Genomic DNA, 15,982 nt, shown 5'->3' with positions numbered 1-15,982 from the left:
GGGATGAAACAGGATTTGTAATCTGCTGAGGGCCAGATCTGTGGTATTCATGACTAGTGATCAAGAACTATACAAGATGACCAGGTACAACCTACAGAAGGCTATTTTAAGAGCAAAAAAAATTCTGATTGAGGTTAGAAACAGAATTGGATGCACATTAACTTTATCAGGGGTTGCAGGTCATTACTTCCTACAAAGCAAAACTTTACATCATGAATGGCTGTGATGCTTCACTCCCAGATAAGATCGACACCTTTTATGAACGCTTTGAAAGGGAGAATAAAACTACACAGGTACGAATCCCTACAGTATTTAGTGACTCTGTGATCTCCATCTTGGAGATTGAAATCAGAATGTCTTTCAAGATGGCGAACCCTTGCATGGTGTCAGGTCCTGATGGTTTACCTGGTAGCACTCCGAAAACCTGTGCTAACTAACCAGTGGGAGTATTCAAGGATGCCTTTAATCTCTCAGTGCTGCAGTCAGGGGTTCCCACGTACTTCAAAAGAGCAACAATCATTCCAAAGCCCAAGAAGAGCAGAGTGAGCTGTCTCAATTACTGTTGCCTAGTGCCACTTACATCTACTGTAATGATGTGCTTTAAGGGGTTGGTCATAGCTAGAATCAACTCCTGCATAAGCAAGGACATGGACCTGCTGCAATTTGCTTCACCACAATAGGTGAATGAAATCTCAATGGCTCTCCATTCTGCCTTGGATCTGGACAAGAGTAATACCTATGTGCATCAGGCTGCTATTTATTGATTATAGCTCAACACAATCATACCTTTAGCTCTAGTCAAAAAGCTCCAAAACCAGAGCCTTGTGCCTCTCTTTGCAACTGGATTGTTGACTTTCTCACTGGGAGACCACAGTCTGTACAGATTGGAAATGGCATATCCTCCTTGTGTGACATTGGTGCGCATTAAGGATGCCTGCTTAGCCCACTGCTCTACTCTTTCTACACCCACAATTGTATAGCTAGGCACATCTCAAACACTATCTATAAATTTGCCAATGACACATCTATTGTTGGCAGAATTTCAGATTGTGACGAGGAGGCGTACAAGAGTGAGATAGATCAGCTGGTTGAGTGCTGTCACAACAACAACTTTGCACTCAGTGTCAGTAAGACTAAGGAATTGTGGACTTCAGGAAAGGGAAGTTGAAGGTACATACATCAGTCCTTATCGAGGGATCAGCAGTGGAAAGAGTGAAAAGTTTCAAGTTCCTGGGTGTCAACATCTCTGAAGATCAACATATTGATGCAATTACAAAGAAGGTATGACAGCTGCTATATTTCAGTAGGAGTTTGAGGAGATTTGATATGTCACCAAAGATGCTCTCAAACTTCTACAGATGTACCGTGGAGAGCATTCTAATGGGTTGCATCTGTGTCTGGTATGGAGGAGCCATTGCACAGCACTGGAAAAAGCTGCAGAAAATTGTAAACAGTCAGCTCCATCATGGGCACTAGCCTCCCCAGCATTGAGGATACCTTCAAAAGGTGATGCCTCGAAAAGGCAGCATCCATCAGTAAAGACACATACTCAGCATTTCAGGAACAGCTTCTTCCCTTTCGCATCAGATTTCTGAATAGACAATGAATCCATAAACACTACCTCACTAATTTTCCCTCTCTTTTTGCACTACTTATTTAATTTAATTTTGAAACATATACTTATTGTAATTTATGTTCTATTATTATGTATTGCACTGTACTGGTACCATAAAACATCAAATTTCATGGCATATGCCAGTGATATTAAACCTGATTCTGATTCTGATTCTTTAAGCTTACTGTGGGCCTCGTACCAGCGGTTTACAGATAGATCAGAGTGACAGTGGGCTGGAAAATAAAATTGCTTAGGATCGCCTATACAGACTGAATGCAGGTTCAGCATAAAATAGATATCCAGCAGCATTTGGTTCCTATAATCGAGAGGAAATCACATTGTGAATACTGAATGCAGTACTCTGGATTGGTAGGTTTGCTAATGAATTGCTACTTCATTTGACCAGACAACTTGGGTTCCTGGATGGTGAAAAAAGAAAAAGCAAAATAACACGTATTACATCTTCTGTAGTTGCATGAGGAAATGCCGCTTGACAATGAGTGGTTAATGAGGATATATGATAGAGTGAATTTGAGAGTGGTAAAGGGAATGGAGTTTTTAAGATACCATAATAGGAGGGGGAAGCAGATTGTCTGGTGATGGAATCTTGCTAGAGCTGACAGATATGGAAAAGGATGGTCTGTTGAATGCTGAAGCTGCTGAAAGGTGAGGACCAGAGGTCAGGAAGATAGAGAATGAGAGCTGAAATGTGTGAAATAGATAAAATGAGACCAAGGACTCCATACTTCCCTTCTGTGGCTGAGGGGAAGTCATAGTCTGAGAGAAAGAAAGACATTACAAAGACGCCTGTGTGAAAAGTCTCATTATTGCAGCAAGTACAATGAAGACAGTGGAAGTAGGGGAGAAAGGAATGGAATCTTTACAGGAAGCACAATAGGAGGATGCTTAGTCACGATACTTTGGGGGTCTAGGAGCCGAGCAACGATCGCATTCTGATTGTGAAATTGTTTCCTTTGTAATTGGACAATGAGTTGGTTTGTTGATGAAGTAAACTCGTGCTTTAGTTGTTGGAAAGCCTACTGTGCTTGTAGAGGTTTATGAGGGCGGAACTCATGGTTATTTTCATACTTTGAACAGGCAGCAAATTTTTGGCAGGACTCATCAAGAGCATGTCCCGCAGAGTTTACAGCAGCATAATGAGGAATCATGCAACTCCCAAGGAGGAAGAGTAGTCCTGAAAAAACACAAATTATGGCAGCTTTCTTTTTCTGGTGGAGCTATCAGCTGAGGTCCAGATATTTAATCTCCTCCTGAAAGATACAGATATTCTGAATTCATAAAATCCTTCATGGTCTAGTCTCGGGTATTGAGAAAGAGGTTAAGGCATATCAAGAACATGTTGAGAGGAGTATCTGCCTCATTTTCTGACTTCCACTTTGAAGATTGGAATACAATCAGAATTTCTAAACCCCTTACATTATTAACTGATTTTTCTAGGTATCTACATTGATCAATTGTTAACAGGATTTGATTTGGGAAAGGTGTGGAGAGGAGGGGGAGATTGATTTTTTTTCTCCACGGGATGGTGGATTTGTAGTGGAATCTCAGAGAAGGAAGTTGGCTAGTGTCACTTGGGATCTTTTCTGGTTTTGCACTGAAACTTTGGGAAAGTAGATAGAGGAATGTATAATCATCCTAGTATGTTTTAGCTTTCATACATTTTTAACACAGATGCCTTGTGCAGGAAGGCACAGAGTCGACTGTATTTCCTTAGAAGGTTGGCGTCATTCAATGTCTGCAGTGAGATGCTGAAGATGTTCTATAGGTCAGTTGTTGAGAGCGCCCTCTTCTTTGTGGTGGCGTGTTGGGGAGGAAGCATTAAGAAGAAGGACGCCTCACGTCTTAATAAGCTGATAAGGAAGGCGGGCTCTGTCGTGGGCAAAGTACTGGAGAGTTTAACATCGGTAGCTGAGCGAAGGGCGCTGAGTAGGCTACGGTCAATTATGGAAAACCCTGAACATCCTCTACATAGCACCATCCAGAGACAGAGAAGCAGTTTCAGCGACAGGTTACTGTCGATGCAATGCTCCTCAGACAGGATGAAGAGGTCAATACTCCCCAATGCCATTAGGCTTTACAATTCAACTGCCAGGACTTAAGAACTTTTTTTAAAGCTATTATTAATGCTTTTTGAGTTAGTGATTTAGATGCATATCATATTATTACTGAGTTAAGTATTGTATGTAATGAGTTTTTGCTACAACAAGTGTATGGGACATTGGAAAAAATGTTGAATTTCCCCATGGGGATGAATAAAGTATCTATCTATCTATCTATCTATCTATCTAACAACAATTACAGCTAGAGAAGCAAAGGTCAACATAAGAAAGAAATTCCATAATATTTTAAGTAAACATTTTATGGATACATATTGATTGATCTGAATGGTTTCTGTTCATGAGTTCTTACTTAGTTTCCATCAGTTTCTACTGCAGATGCTTTAAATCCAGAGACCCTTTATCAGGATGAAGGTCTTTATCACCAGGAGTCTGATGAAGGGTCGCAACCTGAAACATCGACTATTTATTCCTCTCCATAGATGCTGTCTGACCTGTTGAGTTCCTCCAGCATTTTGTGTACTGACATAAGCTTGATTTTTTTCTCTTAGCAAGGCTAAATGTGGGATTAACTTTCTTTTAGTCATTGTAAAATCCATTTGTATTTTACATAAAACATTGCACAGTGTTTTCCTGATCTGGTTAAAAAGCTCCAAAGAAATAGCATTAAAATGTATTTTAAAGGAGAAGGGGCTTAGGGATGGACTTCCAGAGTTAAAAGTACAGTCACCGATGAAGGAGTAGAGAGAATTGTAGGTTATGCAGAGATCTGAACTGCAAGGGTAAAGAAATGTTAAGAAATAGCTAGAGGTCCTGGTGAGATTTGGAGACAGGTTTTAAAATCCTCCAGTTTTACAATCAATATCTCTAATTTATTTTAATGTTTTGTCATGTAGTACCAAAATTAATTCTAGACTTTGTTGTGAACAGCTATAGAAAGTGAAGTTTATCATTTTAAATTATTTTTTGGACTAAATATGACCAAAATTTGAGCACTGAGCTGAATTTATTATATAATTACAGCTCTGGAAACATTCCTGCTTGGCAAGCACTCTGGATGCATTTTGCAGCTGGCTAGTGGGTGTTTTTTTCATACTATATAGTATTGTTTTACTTCAGGAAGATGTGATGATTTTCTTATGGTTTGCACAGACTTGCTACAAATTGGGCTGAAATTTGAATGCTGTGGAATCTAACCTTTACATTTGCACTCGAATTTAGAAGCTGCATTCATTTATAACTAAAGATGCCACCAATATTTTAATACTGAAGAATTCAGTTAATTTAATTGTGGTAGTACAGGGAAGACCACATTGAATCTAATTAACCAGTAGAGCAATGTTCTTTAAAAGCTGAAAATCAACAAGTCAGACAGCATCTATGGAAAAAGAAACAGTGAACAATCAAAACCAGGACTCTTAATCAGAAATGAGACAGAAAACACACTAGCTTTAGGCATCAAAAAAGGATGGGGAAAGAATTGGCAAGAACAAAATCTAGTGTCTCACTTCATGCTGGTCCTTTCAGATTTTATTGTAACTTTTAAAGGGGTATTTATATGAGAAATGATACATTTTGATATTCTGTCAAATATTTGTTTTTTTGCCTTTAGCTGCCCAAGTTTGTCCTTGTCAATATCTCGCATGGACGGGAATAAAGACATTGTAACTTAGTGGAGACTGTTAAGTGTACATGTGAAGTTTAGGCAGTTAATAAACCTTTTCAGAACACAAGATTATGTTACGGCTTACAACATTTAGCTTGGTTCTTCTCTTCATTTCATAAAATTGGTTAGCTAGATACTGTATTTGGTTCTGTCTACTGCATTCTTTGCAATAGAAAGCAACACATGTTTTAAAAAGCATGTCATAGTAAAATATATTTGTTTGTTTCCAGTGATGGACCAATCTGCCGGATATGTCATGAGGGCAACAACTTGGAAATTTTGCTTTCACCTTGTGGTTGCACTGGAACACTTGGAGCAGTTCACAAAACCTGCCTAGAGCGATGGCTTTCATCTTCTAATACCAGCTTCTGTGAACTATGCCAGACTGAGTTTCTGGTTGAGCGAAAGCCTAGACCTTTGAGGGAGGTAGGTTTAGGATAACAATGATCCGGTTCATTATGGTACCAGTATTTGAAATCTATGTCTCATTTTTTTTACTGGTTTTACTGTACATTCAAATTTGATGATAGATTTCACCTCTGAGAGATTTTTATGAAGTTTATCAGGCTTTAAAGGCTAAATAAAATTAATGCTAGCATGCTTGACAGTGGTTTGGCACTTCCCCACTTATTGACGAGATCACTAAGGCTACAACAAACCTTCTTAAGCTGGAGGCATTTGTGTAACCACATCACACCAATTTATATCCTTTGAGTTGAAGCCAAATTGTTGCATGGTATTTCATGAGTAAGTAGAAATTCATTCTTCTCTGCCTCATTATAAGGTCTGAAGTTTTTACTATTAAGCTCTCTTGAACTGCAAATCTTGAATTATGGAGTTAATAACATTTCAGTTTTTTGGAAGTGACACTAATGTTAGAAGAAAGCTATTGATATTCAATTTGTAGCATATTTTAAGACAGATTTATGTAGCTTTTTACCTGTGACTAAATCATAAACTCAAACCACGGATTTATGCTTTTCTTAAGTTTTTCTGCCATCTACCCTATTATTAACCAAATATTTTTTTTAAAAAAGCATAACAGATCAGGAATCTTGCATGTGACTTGTACATATTTGGTAGGTAATGAAGCTCTTCTGTTTTTCAGTGGCTGAGAGATCCCGGTCCAAGGAATGAGAAGAGGACATTGTTTTGTGACATGATTTGCTTTCTTTTCATCACTCCATTAGCAGCAATCTCTGGCTGGCTTTGCTTGCGAGGGGCACAGGATCATCTACAATTCAACAGCCGTCTAGAAGCAGTTGGACTTATTGCACTCACTGTGGCACTTTTTACCATCTATGTCCTGTGGACACTGGTAAGTAGGAGTTAAGCAAGGTAAAACATTGCTGAATCATTCCACTCATATAGTGTCACTCATTTTGCTAGGTTGAAAGAAATACTTCTCCTTTTCCCACCTTTATGTGTGCAATTATAGAATAATTATTTTAATAGCTTTGTTACTAAACTAGACTCCCATTTCATTTATATAAATAAGTCTACTTTGTCCTTTGTAATACATCTTGGAGATTGAATCAACAGTATATATTTTTAAAATGAATGAATTCCTGTGCAAAGAATGCAGAATTTAAAAAAAAGTAACACAACAATAGTTGGATAAATGATGAATCTGTCTTTGAGTTATAGAATTGTGCAGCGTAGGAATGGACCCTTTTGCCCACCTTGTCCATGTTGACTGTGATGTCTCTCTAGGCTAATTCCATTTGCCTGCATTAGACTTCTATCCTTTTCTCCTTTCCAATGCAAGTAGCTTTCTAAATGCCATTGTTATTGCATCTGGCTCTACCATTTCTTCTGTTAGTTTATTTATCTAACCTCCATCCTCTGAAAGGAAATACTTGCTCCTAAGATCTTTAAATTTTTCCTCTTCCATCTTTAACGTGTGTCTTCTAGTTTTAGATTCCTCCGTCCTAAGAAGATTTTGTCTATGTCTATGCCCCCCCCCCCCCCATCATCTTATAAACATTCCTCGGCTGAGTTTTTAGTGAGAATAAACTCAGTCTATTTAAACTCTCCATATAACCACAGCCCTCCATTCCAGGTGTAACATCCTGATGAATCTCTTCTGCATTCTTCCTGATGCTTCCACATTACCTTGTAGCTTCCTGACCAGAACTCTACACAATACTCCAAGTGAGGCCTGACCAATGTTTGAACAAATGCAACATAGCATCCCAAATCTTATACTCAGTTTCTTGGTCCACAAAACCAAGCATGCTGAAGACTTTCTTCCCTACCTTATCTACATATCCTCATCTACAAGGTCCTCCTGTGCACCAACACTCCTGAAGTTTCTGCTGGTTAACTTGCATGCCTTGATAGTATTTGACACCACAAGTGCATTTCCTCACAATTATCTGGATTAAATTCTATCTTTCAACACTCTACCTGTCTTTCCAACTGTCCTTCCAATATCCTCAAAGAAATATGAAATCAAGATGATATCATATTTTTGAATTGGGGATCTGTTTCAAAATAAAACAAAGAACTATACCAGTCTTTCTTTTCAAATCTTTTTATTATTATTATTATTCAAAAATACACAGGTACAGCGAAGTACCAACACTTACAATGCCTCAAAAAAATTATCTTTAAAGATTGAAAATTTTTGTGAATTAAAAAAAATCCCTACTAAGCAAGAAAAGTGAGAGAAAAAAAAGAACCCATTGAGGGCACAACCCCGGAGCCATGCGTCATATAGAAAGCTTCTAAAAATAAACATCAAACCACCAACAAGAAGAAAAAATATATCAAAACAAAATTTACATTTAGATCGTGGAGGATATCTATCAGTTAACTGAAATGATAATAAAGAGCAAATGAGCCCCATCTCTTCTCAAAATCAAATAAAGGTTCAAAGGTTCGACTTCTAATTTTCTCCAAGCTAAGACACGGCATCACTTGAGAGAACCATTGTGACAAAGTAGGAGCAGATATATCCTTCCATTTCAACAAGATGGCCCTCCTAGCTATCAATGTAACAAACGCAATAACAGTTGGTCAGACAGAGAAATACCATGAATATTTTGAGGAATTATTCCAAAAAGCACAGTCAATTTATTAGGTTGTAAATTGATTCAAAGTGCTTTAGAAATTGTCGAAAAGACTGACTTCCAGAACGGTTTTTATATAGAACATGACCAGAACATATGTGTCAGTGCGGCTATCTCAGTTTTACATCTATCACAATACTTGTCAGCATTGGGAAATATTTTAGAAAGTCTGTCTTTTGTCCAATGGTAATGATGTACAATTTTAAATTGAATCAGTGAATGACTAGCACAAACCGAGGAAGAGTTAACCAACTTCAAAATCTGCGTCCAATCCTCCCATATAAAAGTCAAATTGAGTTCTTTCTCCCAATCCTGTTTAATCTTAAGTAAAGGACACTTATCCCATTGTAATAATAAATTATAAATTCTTCCAATAGAACTTTTCATCAAGGGGTTCATATTCATAATAGTATCTAACAAGTCAGCCTCCAACATATAAGGAAAATTACTTAAATTTTTTTGTAAAAAATGTCTAACTTGAAGATATTGTAAAAAATGTGAATATGAAAGAGAATATTTATCGACTAATTGTTCAAAAGACATCAATCTGCCTTCTTTAAATAAGTCCAAAAAGGACTTAGTGCCTTTATTTTTCCAAAGTAAAAAAATTGGATCACTCCAGGAAGGTTTAAAAAAGTAATTACGATAAATTATACTACAAAGTTTAAATTTTTTAACGTTAAAAAAAATTGCGGAACTGGAGCCAAATTTGTAAAGAGTGCTTAACCACAGGATATAAATTTAAATTAGCAACTTTAGCTAATTGTATAGGTAGAGCAACTCCTAATAATAACAAAGTTAAATAAAACTGTTTCACCGCTGTCAGATCCAGGTCTACCCAGATTGGCCGATCATTCCTATCACCCCAATATAACCAAAAGGACATATATCGCAAATTAATAGCCCAATAATACATTCTTAGATTAGGCAAAGTGAGACCTCCATCCTTTTTCAACTTTTGTAAATGATTTTTACTGATCCTTGGTCTTTTATTATCCCAAATAAAAGATAGAATAATAGAATCAATCCAATCAAAAAACTCCTTAGTCAAAAAAACAGGAATATTCTGAAATAAATATAAAAATTTCGGTAAAATCATCATTTTAACTATATGAATATGACCAACAAGTGAAAATGTAAATGGGCTCCATCTACTAAATGAGTACTTCATAGAGTCCACTAAAGGAGGAAAATTAGCTTTATAAAGATCCTTATTTTTTTTGTAATTCTGACACCTATATATCTTAAAGAATCCGTAACTTTGAAAGGAATATTATCATAAATAGAGACAAATTCATTTAAAGGAAGTAATTCACTTTTACTAAAATTTATTTTATATCCTGAAAAATCTCCAAATTTGTCAAATAATTTTAGCAAAGCAGGAATAGATTCTTCAGGCTTAGATATATATACCAATAAATCATCAGCATAAAGAGAGATCTTGTGCATGGTCTCATTCATAAAAATCCCATGAATATTCCTAGCTTCACGAAGAGCAATAGCAAGGGGTTCTAATATTAAGTTAAATAACAAAGGACTTAATGGACAACCTTGTCTTGTCCCCCATGATAGCTGAAAAAGGGGAGACCTACAGTTATTGGTGACAACAGTAGCAACAGGAGCTTTATATATCATTTTAATCCAATTATTAAAATTAATACCAAAACCAAATTTTTCTAAAACATTAAATATTGACTCGATCAAATGCTTTTTCAGCATCCAAAGATATAACACATTGTGGAGTTTTAGAAGTGGGCGAATATATAATGTTAAATAATCTCCGGACATTTGAAAAAGAATAATGACCCTTTATAAAGCCTGTTTGATCTTTAAAAATGATTTTACCCAAAATACTCTCTAACCGATTGGCCATTATCTTTGAGAGAATCTTAGCATCAATATTCAGTAATGAAATAGGTCTGTATGAGGTACAATCAGTAGGATCTTTATCCTTTTTGAGGATTAAAGAAATAGAAGATTCATAGAAAGTAAAGGGTAAGTCACTTTTCACAAAAGAGTCTTTAAATATCTCCAACATATATGGAGAAAGTAGTTTTCCAAATTTTTAATAAAATTCTACAGGATAACCATCAAGTCCAGGAGCCTTACCAGATTGCATTGAAAAAATAGCTTTATGGATTTTGGATTCAGTAATTTGGGCATCAAGAGTTTTTTGATCCTCAGCAGAAATTTTAGGGAAAACAATCTTTCGTAAAAAAGCATTCATTTCAGAAGAATCTGCTGAAGATTGAGATTTATAAAGTTCAGTATAAAAATCTTGGAAAATCTTATTGATTTCTTCATATTCGTGATCCAAGGTACCATCCTTTCTATGAATTTTCAAAATTTGCCTTTTGGCTCCAGCCGATTTTAACTGAAATGCAAGTAATTTATTACTTTTATCTCCAAACATATAAAATTGGCTCTTTAACTTAAGTAGATAACTTTCAATTGGATGAGTTAATAATAGATTATATTGTGATTGAAGTTCCACCCTTTTTAAAAAAATAAGTCAATATTAGGGGAAACCGCATAGACATTATCTAAATCTTTAATTTGTTTTGAAATTTTATCTAATTCTGCTTTTGTCTGTTTTTTGAGTTTAGCTGAATAAGAAATAATCTGACCACGTAAAAATGCTTTGAATGTATCCCATATAATTAATTTGGACATACCTCCTATATCATTAAAAAGAAAAAATTCTTTTATCTGGCTTTCAATAAAACTGTTAAAATCAGAGTTTTGCAATAAAGTCTAAGACATGTGCCATGGTGGACGGACAAAAATGACATCATCAAATTCAAAGGACAAACTCAAAGGTGCATAATCAGATATAGCAATAGCGTCATATTCACAGTTTTTAACATTAGGCAAAAGGCGGGGATCAATTATAATATAATCAATCCTGGAATATTTTTTGTAGACACGCTAAAAGAAGGAATATTCTCTATTATCAGGGTGTAAATGCCTCCATAATTCGATCAACCCAAAATCAATCAAAAAGGAGTTGATAACTGATGTAGAGCGGTTTGGAAGTCTCTGATTAGTTGAACTCTTATCAATCATAGGATTTAAACAACAGTTGAAATCCCCACCCATTATTAACATATACTCATTTAAATCTGGCAATAAAGCAAATACTTTTTTAAAAAAAGAAGGATCATCTAAATTGGGACCATACAAATTAACTAAAACAACCTTTCTATTACAAATCACTCCTTTAACAATTAAAAATCTGCCATTAGAGTCTAATTCAATATCCTCTTGAGTAAATATATTAGATTTAATAAAGATAGATACGCCCTTAGTTTTACTTTGCGAAGTACCATGGAACTGCAGGCCATTCCACCATCTAAAAAACCTATTTTGATCTCCCGCCTTGTTATGTGTCTCCTGAGCAAAAATTATATCAGGTTGGAATCGATTAATAATTTTGAAAGTCTTTTTTCATTTGATAGGATGATTCCAACCACGTACATTCCAACTTATTACATTAATCCGTTTGACTGCCATAGTATAATTTTATTCTAATTTACTTTATACATGCGCAGAGCACATACCAATACGGGATTATCAAAGATGGCGGTGATGACGAATACAGCCATATAGAAAACACACATGCTCCGGAACCACCCAATGGGGAAAAAAACTCCTAACTCTAAACCCGTCCACCCCCCCAAAAGTCCGAAGAAAGGCAAGCAAACTAAGATAGATGCGAAGCCATGGGCTGCTCTGTCGGTCTCTCCCCCCCCCCCCCCCCCCCAGCAAGGGCCTGTACACAAAAAATAAGATGACCTTGCAAGAAAGACAATAACGTCTCAGCAAAGGCGAGTGTTTACATTCCGTCATGTATTAAACAAAAAAGAACCAAAATAATATAATCTCTTAAAGAGAAAAACCAGCGCCATCTTAAATTAAGCTTTAAATCTCTAAGAAAATGATTAATTTCAGTTATATATCACTATAATAAAACAGATATAAAAAAGAAGGGTTAATAGTATATTTAACTGAACTAAATTTATAGAAATATTAATTAGTAATATCATAAGTAACTAAACCCTCCTGGATATATATATATATATATATAAAGAAACCCTATTAATAGGAAAGAAAACTACCATTCAGTAAATTAAGAAACATCAAAACCAAATATTAGATAAAAGGAACAAATCCCTTTATCCCCTTTTCTCAGTCAAATATCTAATTAGCCATTTAAACAGTCAAACTTGAGCCATAAATCTTTCCAAAAAAAATCCAATAGGATATAATAATAAGCAGGTTTTCTTATCTTCTTTTATTAATCTCTCAATAAAATATCCAGTTAGCCTTCATATATCTTCTTTTAAAACTATGAATAATATACAAATAATCAAACAGCTTTTCAAATAGTTCATTCGGTAGTAACATCAGTGACGGTGATAGGTATAGCCTGAACAAAATCCAGCGTGGCTTTGGGGTCGAAGAAAATACGTGGAGAAGAATTAGGAGGAGAAACTTTCATTCTTGTTGGATATCTCAGAGAGGGAAATAATTTCTTATCATATGCTTGTTTCATTACCGAAGCAAATCTTAATCTTTGTTCCATTACTTCTTTCGGGTAATCTTCATAAAAACGGAGCTCAGACTGGTTGAATCTGAAAACTCTGTTTCCTTGCCTGCCACATTATTTGATCTTTAATTTTAAAGTGATGAAAACAAACCAAAATAACTCTTGGTCTGCTTGAGTTTTTAAATTTCGAAAGTCTGTGTGCTCTTTCTTTAGCAGGCGGCTTTGATAAAATAGTCGGAAATAAAGTATGAAAGAGCTTACAAGAGTAAACTCTTAAATCTCAATTTTCAGCTTCTTCTTGCAATCCAACGATTCGTATATTGTTTTGGCGAGACCTGGTTTCTAAATCTATAATCTTTTTGCAAACGGGTTGTAGTTTCAGACAATTTCTGCTTGGTTAACTTCAATTCCTCTTTGTGTTTAGTAACTTGAGTCTCCACATCTTTAAGATTTCCCAGAAATAACTTAATTTCATTATTATTCCTTTCCAGTTGATCTTTAATTACCGTATTCTGTTCTTGAATTAAATTCAATGCCTGAACAATGTCTTCAGCCCATGATGGCATTTCATCAGATCTTTCCTTTGGCATCTTTCCTTTTCCATTACCTTTACCATTCCCTTTGTCAGTAGATTCATGCAAATTCTTCCCACTTCTTGTAAACATATTACTCCCCTTCAAGAATCAGCAATTAAAAATTATAAATTCAATATTTAAGCTGGGGGGAAGAGAGAGAAAGCTAAGAGCAGCACAGAATTACTGCTACTCCATCGACAGACAGAGGCGGTCTCGAAGAACTATACCAGTCATTAAGAAATGGGCAATAAAGGCATCCATGTAATGTTGGTCGAAGTTCAACAAGCAATTCATAACAATGAATCTGTTCTGCTTTCAGTACATTTCCTTTGAAAACTTAGCTTGGCTCTCTACTTCAAGCCTATAAAGGGATTTTAATTGAAGTATTTTTAACCTAGCGTTGGGGATTTAAAAAATCATTTATAGTTGCTGCAGCAAAGATTAATAGAATGTTCCCTTTTTCAGAATTCTAACTATTGCAAAATAGTGATTTATTCTTAGCAAACTGCATACTGTGTGAAACTGATCAAATACATTAACAAACATCTAATGTATTCTGAAGCTAAAAAAATGCTTTAAATACACTGCAGGTCCGGCAGCATCTGTGGTGACATAATGAAGGGTTATTGATCTGAAATGTTAACTCTGATTCCCTCTCCACAGATGCTGCCTGACTTGCAGTTTATTTAAAGCATTTTTTTAAACTTCAGGATACATTGATTGTTTTCCAACATTTTATTCTTATTTCAGTTTTCTAGTATCTGAGATTTTTGGATTTTCATCTATTGGACCCTGATTTGCAGTCATAGATATAACCACCTATAATCTTTGCCCATGCACCATTTCTAAATTATCATGTGCGCACTACTAATACTAAACAGAAAGTGAATGGTTCTGTAAACCGTGTCATCATCCAATACCTTTCCAAAGATCTCACAGGAGAAACAAAAGGAAGTTTTTTTTAATATTCCTGATGGGCAGCATTAAAATGGAACAAATAGGAATTGATCTGCAGTGGCAAGTTTCCATTTACCAGTTTGACTACTTCAGAGACTGTGCCACTGGATGTGCTGCATGGCTAGAGGTGCGTTATCCTAGGCAGTCAAAATTTAGAGAAAGGAGAACTGGATAGAAGGACTGAAGGCTATATACCCCTGGAAATACCTGGGATTACACTTCAACTCCAGGAGCAAAGCTGGAAAGCTCTTTTCAAAGGCAGTACTGATCAGTAATCTACTTGAGACAGCACTAGCTACACTCACCCACGTGTGAACTGCTCAGCCTATGAAGGCAAAGACTGCAGTCATTCTAAACTGCCTACCTACTGGATGATTCCAGGCTGTGGCAGGTGATCTTTGTCATCTTTCCCAATCTGCAGCTCAGAACTGCTGTTGGACCACAAATGTTCTCTCTTTTACCTGGAGCAGAAGCTGGAACAGGCATGTAGATTTACAAGGTTTTTGAACTTTCCAAAGGTTTACAGAGTGTGAATTGCTGCTGCATTGGTGGCTTGTGGCTCCCCAACTAAAGCTGGATCCCTACTTCAGTCACGTGATCAATCACTACCTTAATGGCCAACTTGTCTATAAGCACGAGAAGAAGTTTCTCAAGGTTGATGCTTTGTTTCTGGGGAGCTTGCATGATGCATTTATCCTCAGGCACAAGAAACTGCAGATGCTGAAATCCAGAGCAACACACAATCTGCAGGAAGAACTTAGTGGGTTGAGCAGCATCTGTGGGAGGAAAGGGATTGTAAATATTTTGGGTTGAAACTCTGCTTCAGGACTGAGAGTGGGGAGATGAGATGACCAGTATAGCAAGGGAAAAGGGGGTGGAAGACTGTGGCTGGTGAGTGATAAATGGAGACAATCAAAAAGTCAAGTCAACTCTTATTGTCATTTCGACCATAACTGCTGGTACAGTGCATAGTAAAAATGAGACAACGTTTTTCAGGACCATGGTGTTACATGACACAGTACAAAAAACTAGACTGAACTACGTAATAATAAAAACAACACAGAGAAAGCTGCACTAGACTACGGACCTATACTGGAAATGGGGGGTGGGAAAGATGGAGCAAGATGAGGGAGAGGAGGTGCATATGGGAGACACCTCCTGGGGTGAGATGAGCAAGAACACAAAACTCAAAGCTAGATTTGGATAAGTAGATGAGAATGGGAACCATTAGAGGAGAAAGGAGAGGTGAAAGACAGTTAGAACCAGATGGGAGTGGGTGGAAACTTGTGAGTGAAGTGGGTGGATGGAGCTAGGAGAAGGAAGGGGATAAAGATGGGTGATGGAGAGGCTGAGGGATGGGAAAGAGGACCAAAAATGAGAACTGGAGGATCAGAAGGGGAAGGAGGTAAGAGAGGATGAAAAAAGAAGGGGAAGGTACCAAAAACTGGAAAATATGGTATTCATGCTG

At 36.4% G+C, this 15,982-nt stretch overlaps 1 protein-coding gene across 2 annotated transcripts in view; it reads left to right on the top strand.

The window, feature by feature from the left end:
- marchf2 (membrane-associated ring finger (C3HC4) 2) overlaps positions 1 to 15,982 on the top strand; it is a 78,221-nt gene that overhangs the window by 50,808 nt on the left and 11,431 nt on the right. For both annotated transcript variants that reach the window (XM_073068643.1, XM_073068644.1), the window contains exons 4-5: positions 5,590 to 5,785; positions 6,468 to 6,677. In XM_073068643.1, the coding sequence (XP_072924744.1) occupies positions 5,590 to 5,785; positions 6,468 to 6,677 (406 nt within the window). The remainder of the gene's footprint in view (positions 1 to 5,589; positions 5,786 to 6,467; positions 6,678 to 15,982) is intronic.

Source organism: Hemitrygon akajei, chromosome 16 (genome assembly GCF_048418815.1).
Source record: "Hemitrygon akajei chromosome 16, sHemAka1.3, whole genome shotgun sequence".
Classification (NCBI taxonomy): Eukaryota; Metazoa; Chordata; class Chondrichthyes; order Myliobatiformes; family Dasyatidae; genus Hemitrygon; species Hemitrygon akajei.
This window is presented reverse-complemented; position numbering and strand designations above follow the sequence as displayed.